The 19552-nt window shown below is 54.2% G+C and overlaps 1 protein-coding gene across 4 annotated transcripts; it reads left to right on the top strand.

Annotated features, from left to right (window-relative positions):
* Positions 1–1346: 1346 nt before the first annotated feature.
* Positions 1347–18911, top strand: Cyb5r3 (cytochrome b5 reductase 3). Of its 4 annotated transcripts, none has more exons than XM_087555768.1 (9): positions 1347–3415; positions 7601–7732; positions 10773–10845; positions 11113–11219; positions 12148–12277; positions 12621–12704; positions 12873–12958; positions 13969–14068; positions 17790–18911. In XM_087555768.1, the coding sequence occupies exons 2-9, from the start codon at positions 7649–7651 to the stop codon at positions 17960–17962; spliced, it is 837 nt and encodes a 278-aa protein (XP_087411894.1). In that variant the 5' UTR covers positions 1347–3415; positions 7601–7648; the 3' UTR covers positions 17963–18911.
* The last annotated feature ends 641 nt before the right edge of the window (positions 18912–19552 follow it).

Here is a 19552-nt window from a genome sequence, read left to right as displayed (position 1 = left end):
TTGGGGGATATGAAGGTGTGGCCTTGCTGGATGAAGAAATGTCCCTGGGGGTGGGCTTTGAGAGCTTATAGGCTGGCCCCACTTCTGGTTCTCTCTCAGGTTCATATTTAAGGTTCAGGTGCAATCTCTCAGCATCCTTCTCCTCCACTCACATTTACCTGCTGCTTGTGACCAGCCATGCCTTCCAGCTGTAAGGGGCTCTTATCTCTCTGGAACTGTAAGCCAAAATAAACTCCGTCTTTCCTAAAGTTGCCTCTGGTCATGGTGTTTTACCACAGCAACAGAAAAGTAACTAGTACAGTCCCATGGTGTAGCCTGGAACTCACACAGATCCACCTGCCTCTTCCGGTATTGAAGGCCCTAGTTCCCTAGTTTCATGCAGCAAGCCTCTTCCTCATTCAGTCACTCAGCCCTCCCATGCTCATCTGGGTCTCACATCACTGAAGGCACCAGCCACACCCATCTCGCCTCTCTGGCCTTGCCCACCTCCTGCTTCTCCCCACTTTGTTCCCACCTCCAGGCTCTGCAGTTTCTGAGTGCTCTCAGACGGCCTTCCATTCCCTATCTGGCCAGCACCACGCTGAAGAATTCCAGGGACATATTCTCCTCCTCACTAGATCACACATTCAGCAAGTGTTTATAGAGTACCTATGTGATAGGTTCTGTTCTGGGTTCCAGGCACACAGAGAACTGACTGCAGACTCCTGACTTGGGGAAGCCCCACCGTCTAGTAGGACGGGTGTGTGGACGCAGAGCATCAGGAATGAACAGGCAGGATAACTGAAGCGCTGCAAAGACCACTCTGCACCAGTGGCATCCCACAAGGGAGCAGAGGGCCAGAGCTGGCCTAGTTGAAGAAGTGACACCTGAACTTTAATCCGGAACTGGTCCCAGTACGTTTGGAGATTTGTTCAGGAAGGAACGACCGGTTCACAGGCTTGAAATGGGGCAGTGCAGGGCTCTGTGGCCTGAACTCGGTGGCCAGTGGTGTTGGCAACACGCCCCGGGGCGAGACTAGAGCCCTGGCCAGCACGATCAGCTCCTGCAAGCTCCCAAGACTGATGGTCGGGATTTGAGAGCCCATCATGGGGCAACATCTTTTCACCGGGACAAAACAGGCCCAGAAGCAACAAGCTGCAGCTGGAGGCCACCCAGGGGCGCTACAGCAGTTAGTCTCGCTGAGCCCCTTCCGTGCAGCGCCATCAGCCACTCAGAGCGTGCTCCCGTCTTCACAAGCGTAAGTGGGCGGGATTCTAGAATCCCCGCCCCCTATCCGCCCACCTCCGCTCTCCTGACTGGCTCCACAGGGCGTCCCCGCCTCCGAGGTGTTGCGGCTGGGGCGGGTTGTTGGGGGAGCGGCTTGCTGAGTAGCGGGTGTAGAACGGTGCCACCACTGTCTTCTTCGCCACCATGGGGGCCCAGCTGAGCACGGTAGGCGGCATGGGTCTGGGGTCTCTAGGCTCGCACCGTGGGATCACGGGACGATCCGGGGCGCCCAGCACCCTTTCATGAGCACCGCGCCTCACCCGGCCCTTTGCGGACCGTGACTCACGCCCTGGCTAAGTGGCCGCGGCACTCCGGCCCTATCTCAAGCCAGAGGGCCCCAAGCGCGGGATGGACATTGAAGACCCTGTTCCGTGTGCGCGAATGTGACAGGGAATGAGTGACGTGTGCGCCCGCGTGAGTGGGCGTGACTTGTGAGAGTGAGAAAGTTGAAGTGCCTGAGCCCGTGGGAATGTGAAACGTGTGAGGGTTTTGTAAATGAGAACGTGAAGTGTGACTGTAGGTGCATAGGTGTGTATGCATGGAGGAACCCATAGTGCTGTGTGTGAGAGAATGAGGGTGTGGGTGTGAAGACAGGCAGGTGTAAATAGTGGACACGTGTGAGCTGGCAGGAGGAGTACTTTGGGGTGCGTGTGTGTATGGGAGAAGTGTGTAGAATGTCCCTACAGGGTTTGGATGCATCTTCTTGCCATAAAGAAGTAGTTGGCTATGATCTTTCCAGCTGTCGCCCAGAAAGCTCTGGCCATTCTTGTTACAGAGCTGCGCAGTCACTGAAGAAGTGTCACTTAGACTTGGCCATCAGCCCAGGGCACTGAGGATGATGGGACCTTCTAACATCTATAAATCTGCTATCTCACTGTTACTCTGGATCGACCAAGGCCCCTTCCACAATAATCCTGGAGCCCACTCTCCTGATTCCCTTTTGTTTGTTTGTTTTTTTATGTTTTTGTTTTTTTGTTTTGTTTTGTTTTTTTTTGGAGACGGGGTTTCTCAATGTAGCCCTGGAATGCTCTCTGTAGACCAGGCTGGCTGCCCTCGAACTCACAGAGTCCCACCTGCCTCTGTCCATCCCGTGCTGGATTAAAGGTGTGGGCCACCACCGCCCAGCTTCTCCCAGATTTCTTCAGAGCATCCATGTGAACTGTGCCCAGTCCTGATTACACAAACATACCCTTGAGGTACCCAGGTCTGGGTCTGACAAGATTAGGCCAGTGCCTGTCTTGGAGGGTGCCCTCCCCTCTGTAAGATCCAGGGCTTCTGGGGAAGACAGTCAGCTGTCTTCTTGGCATGTCATTTGCTCTTGAGAGAGTGGCCAATCAAGGCTGGACCATCTAAGGAGCAGCGTGGCCCAAGGCAAACCCCAGAGTGACAACACGACATAATGACATTTTGACCAGTTTCCCCAGACACTGCCTATCTCTCACCTTCCCCTGCCTTCCAGGCTCTCCTCACCTTTTGGACCATGTCGGTGGTACCCCAGCACCTGGCTTTTCTGTCAATTCCAGTCATTCCTTGCAGGTAGTAGAACTCTAATTATCAGGAGGCCCCACCATGGCCTCATCTGTCCAACAGTCGCTCGGTACTGTCTTTGATTTATGGAACTGACTGGGGTCTTACAGTCCTCAGTGCCCACGATGCATATTAGGCCTGGAGGCCCATGTGCTCTGTGTCTGGGCATTGAGTGTACCAGATGTCTTATCTGGGCCATGCAGGCCCTGTGGGAGGCCTCCTACATATATAGGGGGCCCCAACACAGAGGATGGCACTTGAGCCTGCTGTCCATCTGGAAAACGTTGCATGCTTGGCCCGCTGCTCTGGACTGCCTCTCTGCCTGTTGTGAGTTCCAGCCAGCCCTGATAGACCCATTCCTTTTGTAGAGTATATAAGGTCTGCCCAGTAGCTCCTAGTGACTCTGGGCCTGGTTGGTGGCTTAGATTCCACAGAAGGTGGCTCAATTATCCACCTGTTCCTCCTCCTGGGCTCCCTTCCCCCATTGTCTGGAGCCCAGCCCAGAGCCCCCCTGTTTCAGGATTTCCTCCATATCCTCCCACTTCCTCCCACTTAGAACAAGATCAGGAGGGCTGTGGTCACTTGATCCTGGCAGGACAGCAGGAGAGTGGGTGGTGGGCAGGTAAGGGAGCCTATGACTGGCTTGTCTAAGCCCCAGGTCAGGGAGCTGGCACCCGGAGGGAGGCGGGGACTGAACTCTCTACCAACCTTCTCTATCCAGCCTGGGCAGAATGGATTCCAGGGCTTTAGAGGGGGGGAATGCCACAGTGAGAAGCCCAGGCAGGATGTCCCGTGGGTGAGGAACAGGCTGTGCATCCCTTAGCTATAGTGAGTGAGCTGGGGGCTCCCTCCTGGGACCCTGGAACCCAGTTTCTTTACCTCCCTTTGCTGTCAGAGCAAGGAGAAGAAGAGGTAGGTTCCTTGGAATGTGGCCTGCAAGGTCAAGGTCTGGGAGGCAGCTGCCTTTAAGGACTTAAAACTGAGAGGGGTGTGTGTGTGTGTGTGTGTGTGTGTGTGTGTGTGTGTGTACAGCTGAGGAGAAGCTGGGGCAGGGACTTGGCCTTGGCCATCTGCCTCCTGTTTACTTGGCCTTTGCTGCTGGGACTAGGGTGGTGCCATGGAAGGATGGGGGACAGCCTGTTTACCCCATGCCAGTAAGGATAGAATATATCCAGTCCCCTGGTAAGTCAGTCTAGTTGGGCCTCTAGCTTTGGGAGACCAAACCTTTGCTCTGCTGCTACTGACTTTGGTGCAGCTCCCCTGTGACTGAGTCTGTCTCCCCTCTAGTTTGAGCTCCTTGGACATAGGGTTTAGCCCTGGGAGACACACACACACACACACACACACACACACATACACACACCACTTAGACACAGGAGCATCCGCTAAGGTTGTTGAATAACAGCTAAGATGGCTTGTCACAGCTGCCTTTCTAGATAGGAATTTCTATATAGGAAAGGTTCACCTCTCCCCTCTCAGTGTCCAGACATGTCCCTGGGTTCAGGCTTGTCACCAAAGCCTCTGTTTTCTTACCTGAACTGGGAATGACGACAGCACCTCCCAGATGCAGCCTGAGGGTTGAGGTAAGAGGGCAGTGCTTTTTGGGAGCTGCCAGGAGCCAGTTCTGCTCATTAAACCTGTACCTTCTGAGCATGCTCCAGTGCCAGGGACAGATGGCTCCCTCCACAGCCTGTGCTAGGCCAAAGGTTTGTAAGGCAACTCGGACAGGCTGAGCCCTTCCCTCGTCAGGGAGCCATCTTGGCTTTTGCCCCGTTTTTGGAAACTTGCACACAATGTAAGAAGTCAGAGAGTCAGGAGGGATCAGGAGAGAGGGGTGTTGTTGTCCTTGTGGTAAGTCCGCAAATATTTACAGAGTACCTCCCTCACCAAGTGCTGGCATAGTGGTGACTAGGCAACCCTAAGTTACCCAGAGACAGGAGAGGGGGGCCATTTTGGGCCCAGGGCTGTTTTGGGGACCCTACCTATGTTTAGGGACCCACTCAGAGGCCTGGCACTGGTGGGTTTAGGGTGAATGAGGGTTGTAGGCTGGTCCACAGATGGTCAGCTACATGTTGGGCCTTTCCAAACCTCCTTTGTTAAGTGGGGGTGTAGAGACAGTTGCACTGACTTTTGTATTAGTTATGACCAAAGGTAACTTAGGGAAGAGCTTGTTTTAGCGTATACTTCCAGAGGACTAGAGTCTGTCAGAGCAGGGAAGGCTTGGCAGGGGGAGCAGGGAGCTGAGGGATCATATCTTAGCCACATATAGGAAAACAGAGATAGTTTGCCTGTCCCCAGTGAAGTTCTTCCTCCAGCAAGGTTGTACTCCGAAAGGTTCCATGACCTCACTAAACGGCACCGTGTACTGGGGACCAGGTGTTCAAATCCACAAGCTATAGGGGATGCTCCTCGTTCAAACCACAACAGGCACCCACCATGGAGGGTCAGAAACGAATCCAGGTGTGACAGGCCCTGGGAAACCAGCTTGCAGGCTCAGGGGACTCCAGCTAGTGAGCCCGACAGGGTACTCCAACAGTCCTGCTGGGGAAGATAAACCAGAGTACACTGAGCATGGGCCCAGTTGGTTGGAGTCATTGATGCTCATTCCTAAGACTTCCAACGGTGGTGGTTTCTGGATGAGGTCTTGCTCCCTGCAATGGAATTTTCTGTAGCAGAAAATCGCTAGAATGCCCTTCATGCCCAGAAAGCTTACAGAGACGCCAAGGCTGTGAAAAGGCACCAAGAGCCTAGTTAGCTAGGCATGGCTCCTCAGGTTCTGAAGGATTCACAGATGTCTACTGGTTGGATGCATCTAGAAGTAGGGCGTGGGGAGAGAAAAAAAAATGTGCAAAGGTCAAAGCTAGGGAAGTTGTGGAGGGAGCCGGCAGTGGAGTCTGTTTTGAAGCCATAAATCCCATGCGTTGAAGGCTGGTGGGTGGGATCCTTGTGCACCTTGGAGGTGAAGTAGCTTGATGGTTTGGAAGGCTGGGCTTGGAAATATGCTCCCCACTTCCAAGGGGGAATAGTATCTGACTGCAGACTCTAATGGGGACACAGTAGGACCTGTCCCCAGAGGTGGCTCAGAAACAGCAAGATGGGACAGAGAAGTCCTGAATTCAAATCACTGTTGCATTCATGTTTGGTTTTGTCACCTTGACCAGCCATTTATCCTGAGAGAGCACATGAGAATCTGGTGCTTTGAATGTGGTCCCGGGACTTTGGTGTGAGTTGGGGCAGGATGATTCCCTCTATCTTGTTTCCCCTCTATGGCTTGGAGTAGCTGCTACACTTGTAGTCAAGAGCTGAAATGGGGTGGCCCCAGGAACACAAGGCCTTGTCCTTAGAGCAGCACCAGCTCAGGGAATATGACTGGTGTTTTCTCTGTGCATGGCCTTTGGAAGCCCCCTCTGTCTCCAGAGCCCTAGGGAACCCTTTCTGAGTTCTGGGCTGGGCCTCAAACCTTGGTTTCTTTGAGCTTACACTTCATGGTGTCAACTTGGTCTTTCAGTGAGTCTTGGGACAGAGCTAATATGGTGCTGGGTACAGTGGTGTGCATCAAATGGACGTGGTCCTCATATAAGCATACCAGGGGCCTATGGGGTAAGGCCTTGGCTGGGAAAGAGGCAGTTTATTCTGGGCCCAACAAAGGGCCCTTAGCTGCTGGGGCTGCTTGAACCTGCAAGGCCGGTTTGGGGGTGAGGAGTGTATCTGGCTGATTGATGGTCCCTCCACTTCTCAGGTTGCACACCCCTCTGGGGATTGGGGTGGGGGAGGGCTCCCAGATTAGCTGACTGCTCCCTGGGAAGAGTACCTCATGATGAGCCTCACCTTCTGTTTGCAGATGGGACAAGAGGCTCAGACAGAGCTACAGGGCAGGGCTTTGAGGGATGGGGACCCTGGGGCTGGGCCAATCAACCAATGGGCTTCAGTGAATGAGAGCACTTCCTCACTCCGCTCCTGACAGAAATGACCAGAAGGAAAGATCTCTGCTTGTGATGTCTGTCTGTCGTCTGTCAGGTAGAGGAAGTAGGGACCTGTTGCTGAGGCTGTTCACATCCCTGCTAACCAGGGAGCAGAGAAAGGGCGGGAGCCAAATCCAGTGACTCACTTCTTCAGCCAAGCCCAACTTCCCAAAACAGTTGCCCAGGGCTACTCAGCCAGTGAGGAACAGTGCCCAGCCAGTGCTGAAGGCAGCCCAGCGTCCAGGGACAGACTCAGGGTCTTTGTTTATGGGAAGTGACTCAACTTATCCACCCTCACTGGCTTGTTTCCTTGGATCTGGGTAGAAGCAAGGAGGAAAAAGTATAGAAGTCCTAGGAAACTGTCGCAGAGATGTGTGGGCCCCTAGGAAACTGGCGCATAGACGCTCCAGGCCTGTGCTCATCAGTGGCCCCTAGGAAACTGGCGCATAGACGCTTGGAGCCCCGTGGCCAGTGAAGGGCTCTTAGGTGGATTCGGAGCCAGGCTGAGAACTGGAACTTGGGCCTGGGATTTGACTCCGTCCACAGAGTGCTTGCACACCATGCACGGCACAGGTCTGTAATATCTACACTTGGGGGCAGGAGTCAGAAGTTCAAGGTTTTTTGAAGCTTCCTCACGGTGCTGGGCACAGAGGACTGAGTGGTGCAGCAAATGTCGTTGAGTCTGGTTTTGGTCGTTTCTCCTGGTGAGCTGCCGAATGGAGTTCACTTGACAAGGCTGGAGAGGAAAGGTCACAGGAGGAAAGGCCCAAGGATGCTGGTGAAGTGTCACCTGTAAGGTGGGCGCAGGACCCTGTGCTGACCTGGGCTCCGCTCTGTCCTTGCAGTTGAGCCGAGTGGTACTCTCCCCGGTCTGGTTCGTCTACAGCCTCTTCATGAAGCTGTTTCAGCGCTCCTCACCGGCCATCACCCTCGAGAACCCCGACATCAAGTACCCTCTGCGGCTCATCGACAAGGAGGTGAGTGCCCTGCTCCACCCCCCCAACCCCCGCCCAGCATCCCTGTGGCTCCCAGGTACCTACACTGCCCCTCCATCCCCCTCCCCCATATTGCAACCTGCCCACCAAGGCCATGGAGAAGTGACAGAGGGGTTCAGTCCCTGCTCTCTGTGGTGTGAACTCTCCCTGGGGAGATAGAAACAAACTCCCACTCCCTCAGAGAGGCAGGATGACAGACCAAAGTACCATTCCACCAAAAGCACTCTGGGAAACCAGTAGCTTTATTGAGCTTACTGACAAAGCGTGGGTGACTATGGGTGACCCCAAGACAGCCATGCCAGCAAGAAGCCTGATGTGGATGATGGATTTCCCCACATGGCACAGGTGACTTGTCCCCTGAGTTAACCCTCTCTTGTCTGTACACTATAGTACTTCCGGAGACCCCAAGGCCAGGTCGGTTCAGGCAGAATCACAAAGCTGCCTGGGAGGTGCAGGAGGGAGTGGCTGGAACTTCAGGCGAGCATCCAGTCACCCTTCCCAGACCATCCTATGGGGGAAAGCAACTATAGGCCCAGTCTGGGGGGTGGGGCGTGTCTTGCAAGTGGTCACAGCTGCTTGATGCAAGTGATAACAGTTATACCAGAGGGTGACATAACACCCTATGACAGTCTCCCACCATGTTCACTGTCCCACGGAGTGTCAGAATGGGAGAGGCCCTTTGGGACTTTGGGGTACACACCCCTGCTTAGCCTGGGGAGCAGAGTAAGAGGCTGAACACCCTGCCACTTGGAGATAAGAGCTCATCCCTTCCCCTGCTCGCTGTGGTAGATACAGCCATGCCTGTTAGCCTGGATGTCTGCCTCTGCTTGCCTCCGTGAAGTTTGTCTGCACCAGGCCACTTCTGGCCAGGACTCAGCTGCCTTCCCTCCCTTTCCTCAGGGCACTCCCTGCTCTATTCCTGGCTTCCCCTAGTTGCTTCCAGAAGGGTGTGGCAGGAAAATTCTTTCAGAGAGCAGAGTCAGAGTCCAGAAGAGTAGAGGAGCCTTGGCTTCAGGCGCCGGGACCCAGGTCTCCACTCTGTATGTGTGACCACGGGATTAACCTCCTAGGGAGCTGATGGGACTCATGTATGCATGCCTGTGATGTTCTCCAATCTGTAGAGGAGACAGAAGGGGAAAATTTAAAAAAAAATAAAAGTCCCGTCCTAATGAGTTCTGTAGCTTCTCAGTAAGCCTACCACATATGTAGACCCCAGTATGTAATGAGACCCCAGTAGCTTCTCAGAAAGCCTTACACATATGTGGACATGTATGTAATGAGACCCCTGTAGCTTCTCAGTAGGCCTTACACATATGTAAGTTTTTTTCTTACCAAAATGGAGTTCTTGTGGTTTTGTTTTTGCTTTTGTTTTGTTTTTGTTTTTTTGTTTTGTAGCCCTGGCTATTCTGGAACTCTCTGTAGACCAGGCTGGCCTTGAACTCAGAGATCCTCAGTGCTGGGATTAGAGGCTCGAGCCACCAGAACCAGTGTCATGTTTTTAAACCTTATTGTTTGTCAGGTTTCTGGCTTGTTGTGTGTTGCAGAAGATGGGACCCAGGGCCTGAGCAAGGTCCCCAGAGCTCTGACCCTCAGCCTCAGCCTTGTAACCTGGTTTTGTTTTTAATTTTTGTATTTTCTCTCTTCTCTATACTGCCATTTAATTCTTAAATGGCATGACTTGTGTGTCACTGTAAAGGTTCCACTTGTGCTGTGGGACTTCCCCTCCCCACCCGTGGCTGGCCCAGCCCTGTGGTGTGTTGTTTTGGAAACCTGAAGCCTGGTTACGGTTCACTCACACAGTGCAGATAGGTTCTCATGAACTCAAAGTGCGTTGTTTTGTTTGGTTGTTTTGTTTTGTTTTTGTGACTGTCTAGTGTCTTTTAAAAGGAGGGGAGACCACACACTGGGGACCCTGCCATCCTCATTGAACGAGCACTTGGCGTTTCTGGAGTTCAGTTTCTTCTCTTCCCCTCCACAGCCTGGCACTGCCCCTCCCGGTCAGCAGCAGGACCTGCTCTGTGGCCGAGGTCGTCTGAGTAGTCAGTTATCGGCACTTCCTCCAGAAATAAACCCTGAAAGGTGGTGCCTGTCCTTGGCCCTTTGGCCCAGTCAATAGCTCTGGACTCTGCTCCTGGTCAGGACGAGGCTACATTTGGCCCAGTCCAAAGGTGCTGGGAGGCAGGGTGGCCACAGTTTGCCCCATGTGGTACCCAGTTGGGCTTCTGCAAGTGTTTCCTCTGCTCAAATGTTCAGGGATGTTGCGCTACCAGATGGCTTCCTCTTGCTAACCTCCTCCTGAGGGGCAAGGCCTTCTTCCTCAGACTGAGCCAAGGTGGGGAAACATTGCATCCCGGGTGTCAGTGCTGTGTCCGTCTGTGGACACCGGCTCATGTGGGTATGGCCCTGCAGCTGCCGGCTCTTCCCAAGGCCAGGTTGGATGCCAGGAGTAGGGGCCAGAGTTAGCTCTGACGTAACTCACCAGCAGATTTTTCGGCCTTCCTGTGGCAGCCTCAGGACTGTTTCTCAGGCTTTTAAGCAGCCCCTGATCATCCTTGAAGGGGAAGTAGCCACCACATTCCAGGTTTGAATGGAGGATGGTCACCTGACTTTGAGCTCTTGACTGTGGCCAACCCAGGCAATGGAAGCTGCTATGGTCCCTGGCCCTGCACAGCCTCTCACTTGTGGGGTTTTGGCTGCAGTGACTTCTAGAATTTTCTACTGCCAGGCTTGGCACCTGTCTCTCTCTGCTTCTTCTCTAGTCCAGTCATAAGTTGCTCCTGTTACCCTAGGCCCCTCCAGTTCCACTTAGGGTCAATATGGCTCCTTCCCGCCATGTCCTGAAATTTTCTGGGTTGTCTGGCATTCTCCCTTTGGGACCATTTTGTCTGCCCTGCTACGTGGCCCTCTTTGGGCCCACTGAACGTGCACCTGCCCCTGCTGCCCTGCGCCATATGTGTGTGCTGGTGACATCAATGTCACTGTGAGGTGGGGGCTCTGGTCCAGCAGCTCTACCTCTCTGCAGATTATCAGCCACGACACTCGGCGCTTCCGATTTGCACTCCCTTCGCCCCAGCACATCCTGGGCCTTCCTATCGGTGAGTCTGCCCAACCCCGTCTCCTCTCTGCAGTCAAGAGTGGGAGGAGGGGGCCATACCTGGCCTTGCAGGATGGGCCTGTGTCCTTGGCTGTGGCACCAGCACGGGTGTAGAGACCAATGCCGAGGTACACTGGGAATGATGTGGAGGGAACAGAGGGAGCCAAGGCCAGGCCAGCGTTTGACGGTGAGATGGGTGTAGGCCCCGGGAAGATCAGCTCCTGAGGGGATAGTGCCTGACCTCAAGCCACCATTTCCTGTCTTACAGGCCAGCACATCTACCTCTCCACCAGGATCGATGGCAACTTGGTCATTCGTCCCTACACCCCTGTGTCTAGTGATGATGACAAGGGCTTTGTGGACTTGGTGGTCAAGGTGGGGTCTCCGTGGCAAGGTTGCAGGGGTAGGGTGTGTGTGTGTGTGTGTGTGTGTGTGTGTGTGTGTGTGTGTGTGAGAACCTGCTTTCTACTCAGGTGACAGAAAGGGAGACCTGGAGAAGAGTGGGTGTGGAACAGGTGGTGAGGGAGGAGAGCAGCCTTCCAGGAGGGCTTGAGAACTGAGGGTCAGAAGTGCAGGGCAGGACCTTGGGGTTGGGGACAGGGATGGGGATGGGAACAGGGATGGGGATGGGGACATCCCTAGGGCTAGACAGGGTCTTGTATGCCCCAGTCGGCCTGAGACAAAGGAAATTGGTCGTGGACCGAGCATCTGTTCTGGGTTGGAATTACTGGCAGAAATGAGTACAGAGAGGTGGGGGAGTCTAGCGGGCGGGGGTGGGGCATAGATGATAGGCTCTCCAACCTGAGTCTCCATTAGCTCCTGTTGGCCCTGGATAAAGAGATAAAGACCCCTACTGGAGCCTCTATGCCAGTGCCCATGTCTCCCCTTCCCCATCCCCCAGACTCCTGCTTGTCTCTGAGGTCTAGGCCCTTAGGGAAATGGCCCAGCCCTGACAGGGACATTGCTGCTCTTCTGTCCCCATATTCTTTGGCCATGTTCCCATAGGCAGTGATCCCACAGGGTCCCGGAAGGAAGAGGGATGTTTGTGTGACTGCTGAAGCATGCATGCACCAGGAGGGGAGGGCAGGGCTGAGCTGAGGCCCCAGTGCAGGCAGACGCACACAGAATCTTGGCCTCTCGGAGGCACTGACACGACCCTCCCTATTAGCCCTGTGTGGCAGGTGGAAGCCTTGTGATTGGGAGGTGGGGGATGGAAGGCTTAAGTTTGGGTGAGTGGTATCTTAGGGGAGGTGCTGGCTTCCCACGAGGGGTGGGGACTGAGACATCCCCACCTGGCTTGCAGGTTTACTTCAAGGACACGCATCCCAAGTTTCCAGCTGGAGGGAAAATGTCTCAGTACCTGGAAAACATGAATATTGGAGACACCATTGAATTCCGGGGCCCCAATGGGCTACTGGTCTACCAGGGCAAAGGTGATTAGAGCAGGCACCCCTGGGGACTGGGAGGGACTCTGGGGACTGGAAAGCTGGGGGTGCTGTGTCTGGGGCGGGGCTTGGAGGGGACAGGTGGTGTTCTCCCCTACCTTGGTTGTTGGCTGCTTAGAGGTTAAGTGCCAGTGCAGGGGCTGTCCCTGGCTGTCCCTGGCTGTCCCTGGCTGTGCTGGGGGCTACGGTCACTCTGCTCACCTGTGGCATCTTGTCCATAGGGGACTTACTCAAGCAGATTCTTATCTTCACTCCAGCTGGCTAGGGCTGTGTGGTGTTTTCCCTGCCCTGGACCCCACAGGGCTCAGCTGCTCCTTCCTTTTCTTTCCAGGGAAGTTCGCCATCCGTGCAGACAAGAAGTCCAACCCTGTTGTCAGGACGGTGAAGTCTGTAGGCATGATTGCAGGAGGGACAGGTAAGGGTCAGAACCCTGGCTGAGCTGTGGTGGGTCAGAATGTGGGGGTGGGAGGAGGCATGGCAGGAGGGAGGTCTGTGGCCAGACCTGGGTGTCCCACTTGTCTCCTTGCTTGGGTGCCTGGCGTGCTCCGGCAGGCACTCAGCGCATGTGGGTCCTGCTTTACAGGCATCACCCCAATGCTGCAGGTGATCCGAGCCGTCTTGAAGGACCCGAACGACCACACTGTGTGCTATCTGCTCTTCGCCAACCAGGTCAGTGAACAGTCCCCAGAATGTGCAGACCTGGGACTCGGCCAGGCCCTGGGCAAGAGTCTAAATGGCTCTGCAGAGATGCCAAGGATGTGTGGAATGAGGGGCAGCTCAAACATTCTGTCAGCAGTAGGGGCGGGCAGCTGCTGCAGTGGGAGCACCAGCCTCTCCCTGTTCCACTCCTCCCTCTACACTTGGTGCAGCCCTCACCTCAGGCAGACTGGGGACTCTGGGACACTGGCCTGGGCAGAGAGAGGCCTAGGATGCAAGCCCTCGTGATGCCCTGAGCATGGTTGAGCCTGGCTTTTGTGAGCTGCTGTGAGGCCTAGGATGAGTGGCTTGCCCCTTCTGCCCTGCACTTCTCACAGGTAGAACAAGCCAGTGGAGCAAGACCTTCTTCAAGAACCTTCTCCGGTCCTCTGTGCTGGGTCTGAATATGAAGTAATGTGATGTCTCTTGGGAGACCAAGCCGAGTCCCATGTGTCCCAGCAGTGTAGAGACCAGACCCTGGCACTTTGTGCTTCTCAGATATGAATCAGGTCATCTTGTCCCCAGGGTCTGTGTGGCCCAGCTCTTCCACGAGGGGGAGCACAGGGAGGGGCGGGGAGAGAGACAGAAACAGAGAGAGAGAGAGAGAGAGAGAGAGAGAGAGAGAGAGAGAGAGAGAGAGAAAGCTTAAGCCAGCAGTAAATTTACTATAGTGGAGTCTGGTCCTGAACTCAAGATCCCCCTGCCTCAGCCTCTGAATGCTGGGATTACAGACATGTGCCACCATGCCTGTTCACAGGCTCCCTTTATAAGGAGCCTTCTGGCCAGCGGCTTTGAGGAGCTCTTTAGGCAAGGTGGCTGGAGAAAGCCACCATGTCATTAGGATTCCAGGGAGCTTCAGCATCTGCCTCTGAGTGCAGCCCACAGGGGTGGGATGACTACCCTTGGGTCTGTCCCTGTCGAGGTCCTCAAAGGCAGTCAGTCCCTGAGTCACCTGTCTTGACTGAGAGGCCTGTCTCCTGCAGTCCGAGAAAGACATCCTGCTGCGGCCTGAGCTGGAGGAACTGAGGAACGAACATTCTTCTCGCTTCAAGCTCTGGTACACAGTGGACAAAGCCCCCGATGGTGAGCATGGGGAACCACTGGTGGGGCGGGAGGCAGCCCTCAGCCCTGAGCCTTCACCAGGCCCATTTAGTACTCGTGGCCTGCTCATAACTACAGAGAAATCAAACCTCAGAGAGGGGAAGTGCCCACCTCGCACAGCTAGGAAGCAGCAGAGCCAGGGTGGGGACCTCAGACCTTGCTTCCCAGTCCCCCAGACAGCCCCCGCTGGCAGAGAAGTCTTTTATCTCCATGGGCCTGGCTCACTTTGGGACAGGCCTTGGGGCAGTGCTGAGGGTTGGGGTGGCTGCTTCTGTGTGGTTTTTAACCTAGAACAGTCTTCGTATGTGTGCTTTCTGGTCACTCTGGGGGAAAGGCTAGGTTGTTCTGGTTGCCCCGACGCTGCCATGCACCCGCATAAGTTGTGGGCTAAGTTCACATGTGTGCTGTGGAGGAGCTGTGTGGGAAGGAGGAAATGAGGCCCCCGAACTCCTGTGAGTGTGCTCTCTGGGAACTGAGCTGTCCTTCGTTTCCCTGCTCTGGGTAACCATAAGGGTATAGAGAGGTCACCTGCATGTGGGCGTGGGCTCAGTGGGCATCCTGCTCACTCTGTGTGGGTGAAGCCCCTGTCTCACCTACAGCATCACTACCTGGACATGGTGCCATACACTCGAAATCTCAGCATTCAGGAGAGGTGGGAGCAGAAGGGTTAGAAGTTCAAGGTCATTCTCAACCACATAGCAAGTTCAAGGCCAGCCTGGGCTACATGAGACCCTGTCCTCTTAACACAGCAACAAAATTCAACATTGTGCCCTCTTTGCTGTAAAGAAAACAACCCCCGCCCCTTCCCTGCATACTCCAAGACTATATCTGGTCATCCCGGACAAAAAGGGCAAAGATAGGCTGTTTCTATTAGCCTCAGGTAGATAGGGCAAAGAGAGTGTTTCTAGTCACCCCAGATAGAGAGGGCAAAGATAGACTGTTTGTATTAATCCCACACAGAGAGGCCAAAGATAGACTGTTTGTATTTATCTTGGGTAGAGAGGGCAAAAATAGAACAAAGGAATGATTCCATCCAAGTCCACCTTGGTGCCCAGGGAGTTTATTGGGGTTTTAGAGGAGCACAGCTGAAGGGTCACTAACTGGAACCTGGTGACTAAAAAGTAGCTGCATCAGCAAGAAGCCCATCCCAGCATGGGCCCATGACGGGGGCATCCCAGGCCCTGCTGTGCATCTTGCAGGCAGCTCCACCGAAGAGTCTGCCCTTCCCACACACCTCACTGCTTTTGTAACCCCAGGGAGGCCCTGGTGAGTCCCAAATTTCTGGAGGTTTATGAGCCTAGGCCTCCCTTCTCCTCCTGGCTGGAAGGAGTTTCAGTCGGAAGGAACAGCTATTTAACAAGGCCAAGCAATGCGTGTATGAGTCAGCGGGGCACTGGGTGTGGTGTCTGAAGGGCTGCTTTTCTTCTAGTAAAGAAGGGAGGAGTGGGAGGTGGGCTTGCCAGGGAGCAGCTATCTGGAGAATGACTGCCCTCCTGCAGGGTCAGGGCCAGTGCTGCCCCTTTGTGGTGGTTCGTGGAAATGCAGACTGCCTCCCAGGGCTGGTTTCCCGGGGCTAGGGCAAGGGTTGGGTAATCGGTCGGTCCCTTTATTTTTTTTTTTTTTTTTAATTTATTTATTTTATGTCTGTGAGTACACTGTCTTCAGACACACCAGAAGAGGACATTGGACCCCATTACAGATGGTTGTGAGCCACCATGTGGTTGCTGGGAATTGAACTCAGGACCTCTGGAAGAGCAGTCTGTGCTCTTAACCACTGAGCCATCTCTCCAGCCCCGGTCCCTTTATTCAATACCACCTTGACCCACAGGGAAGCAGCAACAGGCCCTTAAGACCCAGCAAGACACAAGGCCCACATGTATGGTGAATGCTAGGTTTCCCAGGGTCACCTTTGGGACCTGAATTACAAAACACCATCCAAAAAGGCCCAGTGAGCCTGGCCTGTGTACCTGTGTGCACTGTTAGAATGCTCACGCCTGGGCAGCCATTTGTCTGCACCATGCCTCATTCCAGAGGAATCCTCGGAAGCTTGCAGTGACTCATGAACTGAGTCAGAGGGCTACAAATGGAATTTAGGAATGGAAGAAAAACAAGGGCTGGCCTGGAGTCAGGCTCACCCAAAAGCATGGCGGTGACGCCTGTCTGATACACATGGGGCCTCGTGTGTCACTCTGACACCCCTGGGAGCCAGGGTGCAAAGGGACATGTGTCCTGTTACTTAACTCATGGTGTCCATGAGCTGGAAGACATTATTGATCAAGCACCCTGGGTTCTTCCCAGTCCTGGGTCCCCTGGGACTAGATTAGTTCCCCCTGTACCTGGGAACCCAGAGAGGAGACATCCTATCAGCAGTGCCTCCCTGCCAGCCAACACCTTTTTAAGAAATTAACCTTCTTATTGTGTGTGTGTGTTGGGGTTTGCATTCCTCAGCACATGTCGGGGGGTTAGAGGACAAGTTTGTGGAATCGAATTCCGGTCAGCAGACTCGGCTTATACAGCAAGTGCCTTTGCCCACTGAGCCATCTCCTTGGCCCTTGTGCCTTTCTCACTTCAAGCTTCTGTGTGTTTCTGTTGGGGTTTAGGCTTTGAGGATGCCCTCTTTGGCTTGCAAAGGGCAGAGACAAGGCAGAGATAGTCCTGAGTGAGGGGACTGGAAGGTTCGAGGGCCTGTGCCAGACCCCATGGAGCCCTGCGTCTAAGAAGCAGCCTTAGTAGCAGGTGTCAGTGGCCTGCTGTCCCTGTGCTCTGCTACTGCCTCTTCCTGTCTACCTCTAAACCCAAGCTGGAGGATGGCCCACTGGGCACAGCTCAGGGACTGGCCTGCACCAGGGACCCTCAGTTGGACTGAGAGGTGTCAGAATTGTTTCTCTTAAAAGTCAGCATTGGACCAGAGCCCACCGTAGCCTCTGTGGGCTGCCTTCTGTCTGATGCAGTGCCCGTTATGAGGAACAGGAAGTGGTGCATTCACAGGCCCAAGCAGGAGAGAGAGCGTGCCTGAACTGGCATGGCCCACGCCTAGAGTTTGAGTCCACTGGTGTCAGATCCTGGACTGTCCTTGCATGCGGCTATTTCAGGGGACCTAAAGCTGTCCTTGCTAGGAGTACACTCATAAGCCTGTAATCTCACCTGGCTTGCTCATTGTTTACTGAGTGACAGTTTTACACCAGGGACCAGGATGCTGCTGTGAATAAGACCAATGGGCTGACTGCAGTGGCAGAACGAGGCAGTGAGCTATAGCTGGGGTTCAAGGTGTAGCAAATGTCATTCTGACCAGCCTGGGCTGAGTACCTCCTTAGGGAAGGGAGACTGGCTGGTTTGACCTTGAACAATTCTGGGTCCTCTGGGCCTTGGTTTCTATAAAGTGAAGTCCACATGCTACACCATGGCCCAGGGGGACCCTTGTTTAGCATGCATGGGCTGAGTCTCATTCTTAGCACTGCCACACCAAATAACCCTATGGGGCATGTGGGGCAGGGGAGTCACGAAGGCCTTGTGTTCCAGTTGTAGGCTGTCGGGAGGTCATGGGTTTGGGGACCACAACAGGATAGGTTTACTGAAAGGGAAGTAGATCATCTGTGAGAGGGCAGGAGAGGGCAGGACAGACAGCAGAACTCTGGGTGGGGTGGGCAGCAGGTCAGGTGGGCACCGGATCTCACTTTGACTCACCTGGTTTCTTGTTCTACAGCCTGGGACTATAGCCAAGGCTTCGTGAATGAGGAGATGATCAGGGACCATCTTCCACCTCCTGGGGAGGAGACACTGATACTGATGTGTGGACCCCCACCGATGATCCAGTTTGCCTGTTTGCCAAACCTGGAGCGTGTGGGCCATCCCAAGGAGCGATGCTTCACCTTCTGATGGCTGGATGCTGGCCACTCCCATGCCTGCTGCTCACGCACTCACCACAACCACCTTCCACCCCTTCCTTCCCCACTACTGTCCTTTACCCTGACATATGCCCACATCCATGCTGGGGCCTGGGTTCAGCCTGGCCTGCCCAGCCCTGGTCATCCAGCTGTACTGGCCCCTGAGGGGCCCCTTTGGGAGCAGGCCTGTGTATCAGGTGGCTTCTGTTGACCACTTTCTGAATAGGCTTCTGTCTGGTACTAACTGGCCATTACCAGAGATGATCCATGACCACCCCTTTATACACACACACATACACATACAGAGACAGAGAGACAGAGAGACAGAGATAGACAGAGATAGACAGAGAGACAGATACAGACATAGAGACAGACAGAGACAGAGAGAGAGGAGTCAGAGAGCTGTTAGTACCATGTCTACCCGTTACCATGGACCGCAATGTGTAGTAAGGAAATGAAAGGTAAACAGTTATCTACAGTCCTAGGAACCATGCCTGTCACCTAACCACCTACTGCCTTAGGCTATGGCCTGGTCTGTGCCCCTAAACACTACATTAGACAGTGACACCCAGAGGTTCTCTTAGGAGGGTGTCTGGCAGTGACAGGCCAGCCCCCACTTGCTGGCCAGGAGTTCCTTGGGTCAGCACGTGGACCCTTCCAAAACCCCACACACTGCCCCTCCCCTCCATGATGCCTTGAGCGCCCTAAGTTGTCAGCCCAACAGAGTTTGGTAGACCTTGGGGTACCTGGCTTGTTTCTCCATCCCATACCTCCCTCCCATCTGGTTCCCAGCCTGGGGGGTTCTGAGCAGAGCCTCTTTTCTCGGAGACAGACCCGGTGCCTGGCGCTGCCTTCAGCAGACAGCAGACAGCCTCCTGCACACTGGCTTTTTTTAGTCATTTATGGGCAAAATGAGTTAAAATAAAACTTTGCAAATCCTGGCCCTTCTGGTGTCTCTCAGGGGACCAGGGAGGAGAGGAGGGCTGTCGGGGACAGACATGTTATTTTGTTTCAGATATGCATTTACACTGCCCATTCGGAGTTTGGGCAGTGGAGAAAGTAGACTGGGAGCCCAGCCTTGTCCTGTCTGTCACTGTCCTGATGACAGCCATTCCCACCTCAGGATAGCCCTGTGGAAGGTGGGGCATGGGAGGCTTGTTCATGCTCTTCCCAGGTCACAGGCTAGTGCTTCCCTGGGTTGCCTCTCCTGCTGCCCTCCCTTCCCTGATCCTTGGCTCTGGATTTTGCTGGGGAAGGTGCTAAACAGATTACACTTGTAAGATGGTCACTTAAAGACGGATCAGGTGGAAGTGTGGGCTGTTCTTAAAACCGGGTGGCAGGAAAGCCACCTGTCTTAGGGTTTCTATTGTTTCTACGAAATACCATGGCCAAAAAGACAAGTTGGGGAGCAAAGGGTTTATTCAGCTCACATGTTCTGTAACTCTCACTGTTCATTATTGAAGGAAGTCAGGGCAGGAACTCAAACAGCAGAATCCATGGAGGGGTGCTGCTTACTGGCTTGCTCCCCATGGCTTGCTCAGCCTGCTTTCTTATAGCACCCAGGACCACCAGCCCAGGGACG

This window comes from Rattus norvegicus, chromosome 7 (genome assembly GCF_021556685.1).
Source record: "Rattus norvegicus strain SHRSP/BbbUtx chromosome 7, alternate assembly SHRSP_T2T, whole genome shotgun sequence".
In the NCBI taxonomy this organism is placed as follows: Eukaryota; Metazoa; Chordata; class Mammalia; order Rodentia; family Muridae; genus Rattus; species Rattus norvegicus.
This window is presented reverse-complemented; position numbering and strand designations above follow the sequence as displayed.

Coding starts and splice junctions, on each gene's coding strand:
- Cyb5r3 (XM_087555767.1), top strand. CDS start 3,082: ATGCTTGGCCCGCTGCTCTGGACTGCCTCTCTGCCTGTT. Junction 12,705..12,872: donor CATGATTGCAGGAGGGACAG/GTAAGGGTCAGA, acceptor CCTGCTTTACAG/GCATCACCCCAATGCTGCAG. Junction 12,959..13,968: donor ATCTGCTCTTCGCCAACCAG/GTCAGTGAACAG, acceptor TGTCTCCTGCAG/TCCGAGAAAGACATCCTGCT.